This window comes from Trichechus manatus, unplaced genomic scaffold, assembly GCF_000243295.1.
Source record: "Trichechus manatus latirostris isolate Lorelei unplaced genomic scaffold, TriManLat1.0 scaffold00142, whole genome shotgun sequence".
NCBI classification, from domain to species: Eukaryota; Metazoa; Chordata; class Mammalia; order Sirenia; family Trichechidae; genus Trichechus; species Trichechus manatus.
This window is the reverse complement of record NW_004444078.1, coordinates 6,476,136-6,486,243: the sequence shown is the minus strand read 5'-3', so window position 1 is coordinate 6,486,243 and position 10,108 is coordinate 6,476,136. Positions and strand designations below refer to the sequence as shown.

At 35.0% G+C, this 10,108-nt stretch overlaps 1 protein-coding gene across 1 annotated transcript in view; it reads left to right on the top strand.

Annotated features, from left to right (window-relative positions):
* The window catches only part of ZC3H15 (zinc finger CCCH-type containing 15), a 34,197-nt gene extending 26,746 nt beyond the window's left edge, over positions 1–7,451 (top strand). The window contains exons 5-10 of the mRNA XM_004385600.2: positions 458–549; positions 1,729–1,911; positions 3,412–3,558; positions 3,715–3,816; positions 4,816–4,939; positions 6,630–7,451. Coding sequence (XP_004385657.1) covers positions 458–549; positions 1,729–1,911; positions 3,412–3,558; positions 3,715–3,816; positions 4,816–4,939; positions 6,630–6,820 — 839 coding nt within the window. The 3' untranslated portion in view covers positions 6,821–7,451. The remainder of the gene's footprint in view (positions 1–457; positions 550–1,728; positions 1,912–3,411; positions 3,559–3,714; positions 3,817–4,815; positions 4,940–6,629) is intronic.
* Positions 7,452–10,108: the final 2,657 nt, after the last annotated feature.

The following is a 10,108-nucleotide window of genomic DNA, read 5'->3' as shown; positions in this document are numbered from 1 at the left end:
CTCCTTGGAAACCCTATGGGGCAGTTCTGCTCTGTCCTGTAGAGTCACTGTGTGTCAGAATTGACTCCATGGCAACGGGTTTGGTTTAGTTTTTTGGTTTTGGTGTTTTAAAGGAGCCCTGGTGGCGCAGTGGTTAAAGCACTCAGCTGCTAACTGAAAAGTCAGCACTTTGAACCCACTAGCTGCTGCATTGGAGGAAGATGTGGCAGTCTGCTTCCATAAAGATTTACAGCCTTGGAAACCCTTTGGGGCAGTTCTGTTCTGTTCTGTTCTGTTCTGTTCTGTAGGGTCGCTATGAGTCAAAATCGACTCGATGGCAGTGGGTTTTGGTGTTTTAAAGAAAAATGTGTTAGGTCATGAGTCTTACATCATTCCTGTCTGTTGAAGGAGATGTGCAATGTGTATTGGGAACCATAGATAAAATTAAAGTATTTAATGTTCATATCTCTTTATTTAGATACCATGGATAATTGGGATGAAAAAAAACTGGAAGAAGTAGTGAACAAGAAGCACGGTGAGGCGGAAAAGAAAAAACCAAAAACTCAAATAGTATGTCCTTTTCTTGAATTGAGTTGCTATTATTAGGGAGAATTATGTAGCAAGGTATTTGCTGCTATTTTCTACTGGATTATTCTTTAAATTATTAGAACAATAAAGATAAGGTACAATGAACTTTATTTTTGGAAGATGTACAAGTGCAAGTTACAGTGCAATTAAATTCTTTTTTAAAAATAGTGTTGGAAAACCACGTGACTGGAGTCCTTTAAATGCCGTTTTCTCAGGTGATCTTACTTTCTCAAATATGGATGAACACAATCACATATTCAGATAAGACTTCTCAATTTTTCATGCAGAATGGATTCATAGAGGAAGACCTGTGAAACTAACCCACTCAATACTTTATGTGTTTTAGTGATAGGGAAGACTAAATCACAAGGGTAAAAATATTCTTACATTTGAACTTCAAAATGAATTTTTTGTATACAGTGGCTCTAGTATTCCAGCAAATGTACTTTTAAAAATTGATACCTTGTTTCTCAGGACCCAGCATTCATGTCCGTGTATTTATCTGTAGCAGTTACAGTGAAAAATTCATATTGTGCTAGAAAAATTCTAAATAGTAGTTTCACTTACCTCCAGTGTATTTTTTTTGAGGGCGGGGGGATTTTTTATTAATTTTTCCGTATCTACAAAGCTTATACCGGAGGCCTTCATATACAGTTGCTTCTGGCATTCATTCATGTTTTGAAAGACTAATACTTTTTATGTCCCTTTTGTACCTTGCTCCCTTGCAACTTAGATGTAAAAAATCAGGTATAATGTCAGGAGATTCAAATAGGGTATGTATTATTACTGCATATGATTAGTTTTTAGAAAAAACACAAAATTATCGATTTTATTTTTTATGTCTGTATTTATATTTTCTCTTACTTAAAAATCAGACTTTGGGATTACATTTACTAAGGCTAAACTGAAAAGTCATTTTTGTATAATTCAGAATTTAGAACAGTATCTAAAATATCGGAAACATAGATTCTCTCTAAAGGGAATTTGCCATTAGGTATTTTAAGATTAATTTTATGTACATTTCTGCACATAAGGGTACTCTGTACATACATTGTTAGGCTAAGTGTGTGAATAAGAATGTACTTGTTCCATATACTTAAGCATTTGCCTTGAAAACGGACTACACTGAGCCAGTACTTGTGAATAATATTCTCTCTGTAGGTATGCAAGCATTTCCTTGAAGCTATTGAAAACAACAAGTACGGCTGGTTTTGGGTGTGCCCTGGAGGGGGTGATATGTGCATGTATCGTCATGCACTTCCTCCTGGATTTGTGTTGAAAAAAGATAAAAAGAAGGAAGAAAAAGAAGATGAAATTTCATTAGAAGATCTCATTGAAAGAGAGGTAATGAGTATCTTTTTCCTACCATAAAAAATGAAAAGCAATATTTTTGTGAAATTTTAGTAATTACCACTTGGGGGCAATACCATGTTGTTATGGAAGGAGAAAAAATATTGTGACCTTTTCTCAAAATAGCCTTGTTTTTTCTTTAATTATTCTTACAGGCCTAATATATAAACCCAGCCATAATGTTAGCCAATTGTGGCATTAATTTTAGAATTATGAAACAGTTTTTGAAATACTAGCTAATGGCTTATCAAATTGTTGTCTTAAAATTCATTTACCAGTAAATCGATTCATTAAAAATGCTTAACCATTTATCAGACTGATTGAATTTGTAGAGTTAGATCTTTTCTCTAAAGTCTGTTTTTTTTGTTTTGCCATTTTACTAATCATTAACATATTTATGGAAGGAGACCACTCCAGTTTTTCAGTTATATGATTTATTATGATCCCTGGACTCACTTTGTTGATAGAGGGGAAGGAGTCTGATCAAAGAGGATCTTCAGCTGTATATATCTTGCTCAGCACAAAGGTTTTATCTGTGAGTTAGCAGATACAAGACTGTTGGAAATACTAGATTTAGGCTGTGTTTTTAATAATTTATTTTATTTTGTTGTTGAGAATCTATACAGCAAAAACATACAGCAGTTCAAGTTTCTACATGTACATTTCAGTGACATTGATTATACTCTTCGAGTTGTTCAGTCATTCTCACCCTCTTTTTTCTGATTTGTTCCTCCCCAATTAACATAAACTCACTGCCCTCTAAGGTTCCTAGCTAATATATATTTGTTCTTAAATTGACATAAATAAACTCACTGCCTTCTGAGGTTCCTCTCTAATATACATTTGTTCTTAAATTGACATTGTTTGATACCTCACGTAGGAGGAAACATAATAGAAAATGTAAACTTTAGAGTCAGGTAAATAAAGTATTCTTTGTATCCTAGTTCTACCTCTTACTACCTGTTAAATTTTAGTAGATTTCTTAAATTTTTCCTCTGTTTAATGGTTGTGAGAAATCAGTGTGATGGCACATATGTATAAAGCACAAAACACCTGGCAGATCCTTAGCAAGTATTTCTTTTTCTATGTACTTATTACCTAATTGATGATCTTGAGTAGCAGGTAGTGTTTTTTGTTGAGTTTTGTTTCTCAACTCATGAGGAACACAAATGAAACTTGGATATTGGCATGATGCTTTTTATGTTCATTGTTTTCAGCAGTTAGCTCATTTTAAAATAATTTTTCAAGACCCATTTTGACTGACTTTTAATTTTGGAAAGCATTGTACCTCAAAATAATATACTTTATTATGCTTAGAAATGTTTGTATCTCTGGATACTCATTTTGTTTATTGCTATCTAAACTAAAAATAAATCGGTTGAACGTCTTTAGAAGTCACATGCAAGGACTTAAATAATTGCATTAAGAGAAAACTATTATTAAACACTATTATAGGTGACTTTTGGGGGGAAAATTAACACTTTATCTTTGCAGCGTTCTGCCCTAGGTCCAAATGTTACCAAAATCACTCTAGAATCTTTTCTTGCATGGAAAAAAAGGAAAAGACAAGAAAAGATTGATAAACTTGAGCAAGATATGGAAAGAAGGAAAGCAGACTTCAAAGCAGGGAAAGCACTAGTGGTATGTCCCATACTCACCCAGATGAATTCTTTCATTTTGTAATTTCCATGTCATGCAAAATTCTGTCCTTCATTTTAATCATGTGTATATCTAAAATCAGTGACCAAGAAATGTTTGTATTTTGTACTGAGTTGATATATTTCTGGCCCTAAATAGATCAGCGGTCGTGAGGTGTTTGAATTTCGTCCTGAACTGGTTGATGATGATGATGAGGAAGCAGATGATACGCGTTACACCCAGGGAACAGGTGGTGATGAGGTAAGAGGAAGCTTTGGCACCTTATCTCCTCATGTTAATTAAGAGACAAAAGAGTGGCATGGTTAAGAGGCCCAGACTGCTTCAGTTCAAGTCCTGACTCCAGCCGCAGGAAATTACTTATGCTCCAGGCCACCACTCTTGTCTATAAAATGGACATAATGATAGTCACTACATCATAGGGTGCTTGTGAGAATTAAGTAAGTTAATAAATATAAAGAACTTAAGTGCTACATGTGTTAGCTTTAAAAAGTATTGCTTTTATACTCCCTTAAGAGGAGATTAATATTTTATACTAGAAAATCAATCATGAGACGGGCCCTAACTGAAAGGTACAGAGTAGGAAGCATGGGACAGCAGCAGAATCATTTATCCTAGGCAAACTTAGTAATAGCAAATAGTTCCCTGTTAATTTTTTGTGTGGTTATCATAAAATTCCTGTCTTTGAGTTGAAAGAGAAGAATGTCATACATAATCTATATGTAAAAACATGTTATCAAAGGAAGAAACTTCAAATATGACATTGCTATTCTTTTCAAGAAGTTTAGGAAAAGAAATAAATTTTGTAAATTAAAAAAAAAAAAACACCATTGCCATCAAGTCAATTCCGACTCATAGCGACCCTATAGGACAGTAGAACTGCCCCATAGGGTTTCTAAGAAGCGGCTGGTGGATTTGAACTACCGGCCTTTTGGTTAGCAGCCGTAGCTCTTAACTGCTGTGCCACCAGGGCTCCAAAAGCAGGGCACTAGTTGCCTAAAAGGTAGAATTGGACCACTCTGTCACTAGACAGCTACAGGTTTGAAGCCTGCACCCCAGACCACTAAGGATCATCCAGGCTCAAGAAGTTTAGAAAAAGAAATAAGTTTTATCAATAGCTGATCATTTATTTTCACTTGATATTAGTAATAATTTGTTTCATTAAGATAAATATCGGATAAAAAGCAAGTAATTGATGAAATCTCTCTTATTTGTAACAACTTTCTTTTCTGTATGTTAAAGGTTGATGATTCTGTGAGCATAAATGACATAGATTTAAGCCTGTACATTCCGAGAGATGTAGATGAGACGGGTATTACTGTAGCCAGTCTTGAAAGATTCAGCACATATACTTCAGAAAAAGATGGTAAGTATGCTAAATTTTGCCTTATTCTGAAAATTGGGAAGCTGTTTAAAGGGAGGGTAAACTAAAAAAGAAAAAGGCAAAACCTATTGCCATTGAGGCAGTTCCAACAGAATAAAACCGCCCCACAGGGTTTCCAAGGAGCAGCTGGTGGATCCAAAGCCAAGCTTTTGGTTAGCAGCCAGTCTGTTAACCACTGCACCACCAGAGCTCCAAAGGGAGGCTAGACCAGGCTTCATAAACTTAGATGTCTGTAGTTATCAGAGTGGTAGCATAAATACATAGTTCAAAGTCCTTAACTAAAACTAGGAAACAAAAATGAGTGTGGAGGTGTAGTTGAGTTCAGCTTGGACCTCAAGAGTTTGAGATTTTTGTGACATCAAAATGGCATTGTCTAGGACACTGTATAGATATTCTCAGGAGAAAAGGGTTTAAAAGTCATCTACATTGGAAGAATAAGGAACACAGAAAAATCAGGTAGGATAAAAATTACAAATAGCTAATTAGTTGGAGTTGGGCAAGGAGTTGTAGGAATATGGTGCCAGTTTTCATGGGGACTGCAGTGATACGAGGAATGGGGAGAAAAATGAGTACAGTCCACTCACTGTTAAGAACTTTGAGAAGGGAGGCATGGTCATGGGAAAGGCCTAAATATGTTTGTAAGCCAGAGAAAAAGGATCTGATGGAGGAGACATTAAGATGATGGGGGATTGGTTATAGGTGCAAAATATAGAAATATGTATGATGATTTCAGTTAAGTGTGAGAGTCAGGGAAGGCTGGATAGATGTATTTATAGATGAGGATTGTTGATATAAATTTTGTTCAACTTTGCCTTGAGTGAGAGGTTTGAAGAGAAGCGTTTGGCGCCGTTGCTATGGAAGAAAGGTTAGAGAGACTACTAATCAAGGCAAAAGTTGAGAGAAAAAGCTAAACCTTATTTTTACAATAAAAGAACACAAGTCCTAACATTAGAAACTAGCTGGCCTTCCTGAGGTCTGAGAATGTTATCAGACTGTTGTCTTAATGCCAGTCTGCAGAATGCTTTTGCTCCTTTTAGAATTAGGGCTCAGATGTTTGAAATAACTAAAATCTGAATTTGACTATTAAAAATTATCTTTGTGTAAACATTGAGGTTCTTGAACAAGAAAAGGCAGTGTTTCTGTTTTCTCAGTCATTTATGTCCTGTAAGGAAAAGTAGCTACATAACCCTAAGTTCTTTTTTCTCAATTCGACAGTATAATGAAATGTTTCTGGATTTACACCCATTTACAGTATTACAACTAGTGTGACTTAACTACTGTTTGTAAAAACAAAAGCCGAGTAGCTGCTTATACTGTAGACCTTTTTTTGTAGTTGTTACGTAGTCATTTACTCCAACAAAATAATAATGTGGAAGTTGACATGGCTAGGTTATGTAGGCAACACAACATTGTGTAAGATAGATCTTGCCCTTAAGAAATGTATAAACCATTAAGCAGTCAAATGGCTATAATAAAGTATTTTATAGTAGGTATAAATAATTGGTACACACAAGCTCAGAAAAAGATTAATTCTTGCTGGAGTAATCCCAGGGAAAGTTTCAGTGGAAAAGGAAAAAAGGAGGTATAATAATCTGTGACTGTCGGTTGACCAGTGGAATAGTGTTTTCTGTTTCTAGGCCCTACTAATTTCTATTTCTGTTTTTATTTTTAGAAAACAAATTAAGTGAAGCTTCCGGAGGCAGGGCTGAAAATGGAGAAAGAAGTGATTTGGAAGAGGACAACGAAGGGGAGGAACAGGAAAATGGAGCCATCGATGCTGTTCCTGTTGACGAAAATCTTTTCACTGGGGAAGATTTGGATGAACTAGAAGAAGAATTAAACACACTTGATTTAGGAGAATGACACCAAATAAGTTAATGAAAAAATTAAGTCAGCTCAGCATGAGTTGAAACTGACTACGTTAATTTTTTTCCACCTAGAGTTCTTCAACAGGATATGTTTATTTACCATGCTGATTCTGGAGGGCTTACCCTCTCCAAAAAAGGAATGTTCTCCCTACGTCTTCTCTTCTGACTTTGACTACATCTCATAGTAAGTTCAGAGTAGTTCATGATAAATTGAAATATAATGGTCGTTTCAGAAAATGGTTGATTGTTGTAACTGTCCACTCAAATAGGAAGTGTAACTGCTTTTCCAGCTTTTGGTTTTCATTGGGCATGTATTACCAGGAACAACATAAATTTAAATATAAAATATCCTTCATTTAATGCAGTTTTAATGAGTGATTTTATTTCCTTTGTATTTATATATTAAAAAGACTGCCTAAAATACGAACACTGTACTTCATAAAGGAAATTGCATATGCAGATTCAGTGTTGTATATCTTCGGACAATTAGATGGACATTTGAAACGGAACTTCTTTGATCTGACAGGATCAGCTGTGATAACCTGTTTTAAAGTGTTTTCAACTTGTCCCTCTTCCTTTTTGCCAATAAAGTTGTAAATAAAGAACATCATACATTAAAATCCAAATACGGGCTTTTTTTTTTTTTAATTTTCCTATCTTAATACTTCTAGCTTTAGGACTTTAACTAAATATCTGTTAACTGTCACAGAAGGCACAGACACTTAAATGGTTCTCTTAATCCTTATTGCAGAAGCATGTAGAGTACTAACAGTAGTACTATGAGTTTAATAGTACTAGTAATAGCCTCCAGAAGCCACTATAGGTAATGTTAAATGAAAGGGTAATTCCTGAATTGAGAAATCATAAAGCTAATTAAATATTATGTACAGTACTAAACAGTGGTTAAGATCCATGCTGTTATAGTAGTTCATGCTAAAGTTTGATTACTCTGCTTGAAAGAGTGTAAACAAATTCATAAAACATTGGTCTAAGGGTCTTTGGCACTGAGATCCCCTGAAAAACTATGGTGACTAAGTTTAAAATGGACATAATTTGCTGACATATGTTGTACTAGTTATACTTTTTTAAATCATTTTTATATAGTATATTTTCAAATATTAATACAGTGCGTCTTTATTGTTTGCAAATATAAATGGATTTTAAGGCAACTAAGTCCCTGAGTGGTGCAAACAGTTAACATACTCAGCAGATCACTGAAAATCTGGAAGTTTGAGTCTGTACAGAGGTGCTTCTGAAGAAAGTCCTGACAATCTACTTCTGAAAAATCAGTCATTGAAAGCCCTATGGAGCACAGTTCTATTCTGACAAACATAGGCCCTCCATGAGTTAGGATCAACTCGATGGCATCTGGTTACTGGTAAAGATAATAGCACTAAATTAGATGTCAGGTGACCTGGGCCCTAAATCTCATCTCTGCCCCAGAAAACCAAAAAACCAAACCCAGTGCCATCAGGTCGATTCCAACTCATAACAACCCTGTAGGACAGAGCAGAACTGCCCCATAGGATTTCCAAAGAGCAGCTGTGGATTCAAACTACCAACCATTTGGTTAGCAGCTGAGCTCTTAACCACTGCGCCCCAGAGAATTGTAACTTTTAAATCTCTGAGTCTTAGTTTCTTTGTTGCATATAAAGTTTAAACTCAACCCTTAAAGTACTTCTAAGTTGTAAAACCTAAGAAAACATGATTATAAATCATGTCAAATGGTAACATCAAAGTTGATAAAGACCTGACTTCCTAGCTGTTCAATATTAGTACTAGGCTTAATTTCAGAAAAGACTTCTTGAGTTTTCAGGTTTATATCCCTGAAAGATTTGTCCTGTTCTTTTTGTGGAATAGTTTCAGGTGTTACTTGTTTGCATTATTTAATAATGAAACCTTTTTAAAATACTTTAAAGAGCTTAAACCTCTTTAAAACCTGTGACCCAAGCAGTATACTTTTTTCCTCTATTTTTGAAATCATCTAACATTTTTTCTAAGAATTATAAATAAAGTTAGAATTCATTTATTTGGGACCGTAAGTTGTGTCCCTGTGCCCCCCCCCCCCATATATAAGGCCCATATAAACAAAAGTATGCTTAAGGTTTTTAGTTTAACTTAGAAGAATTAATACTTACAGGAAACGTGATTTTGAAAACCAAATAATAAGTTAAAAGGAAGATGTTTCAGTTTAGAGGTAATTTTTGATAACTACAAATCTTTATCTAGGGTGGTCTTTATCCATCTTGTCTTTAGGTTTCTTCCAGTATAAACCAAAACCAAACCCATTGCTATTGAGTTGATTCCAACTCATAACAACCCTATAGGACAGAGTAGAACTGCCACGTCAGCAGACTGCCACATGTGTCTCCCACAGAGTGTCTGGTGGGTTCAAACCACTGACCTTTCTGTTAGCAACAGCCGAGCACTTTAACTACTGTGCCACCAGGGCGGCTCTTCCAGTATAAAGACAATATATGCTCAGAGAATGCAAAGCATTTTAATCTTAAAAAGTCAAAATGCAAATTTAAATCTTCTAAAACAACATGTAGTATATATTGTAGAGGCAATAGAAATAATTTTTTTATGGTTCATAGTCCACTTAGCCTGTATTAGTACAATTAATCTGAAATTGGCTCTACTTTTTCAAACTCATTAATTTTAAATCGTTTTTTCTTAGAAATTGCTTTTATATAATTCTCATTGTTAACATAGGAGTTTTATACTCTAATTTCAATCTTGTGACTTAGTTTAATTTTAAAGATTTGTGCATTAGAAATTCAAAATTTTGTAGTGTCTAAGAAGGGAAACTGGCTTTGTACTTAATTCTTTATATTCTGTAAAATAAGATCATTTTCCAAAACTTAAGGACTTTTGATTTTTTCCTTAAGATCTCTAGACCGTTATATCACCTTACTCTCTTTTGTATCCTGTAACTACTATGTTGTTGGGTGCCATCGAGTATATTTTCGATTCACAGCGACCCTGTGTGACAGTAGAACTGCCCTATAGGGTTTTCTAAGCCATAGTCTTCAAGGGGACAGATCGCCAGGTCTTTTTTCCCACGGAGCCACTGATGGGTTTGTACCACCAACCTTTCAGTTAACAACCAAGCACTTAACTGTTGTGCCACCAGGGCTCCTTGTTTGCCAGAATCTTTCTAATTCAGAATAGTTGTATTGTGAATTTTCCTTTATCTTTGCATAGGTAGAGGGCTTATCTGATACAGTAAGGCTATCATATGTAGACTGATACAAAATTGTGTAATTGTTGTACCACATAT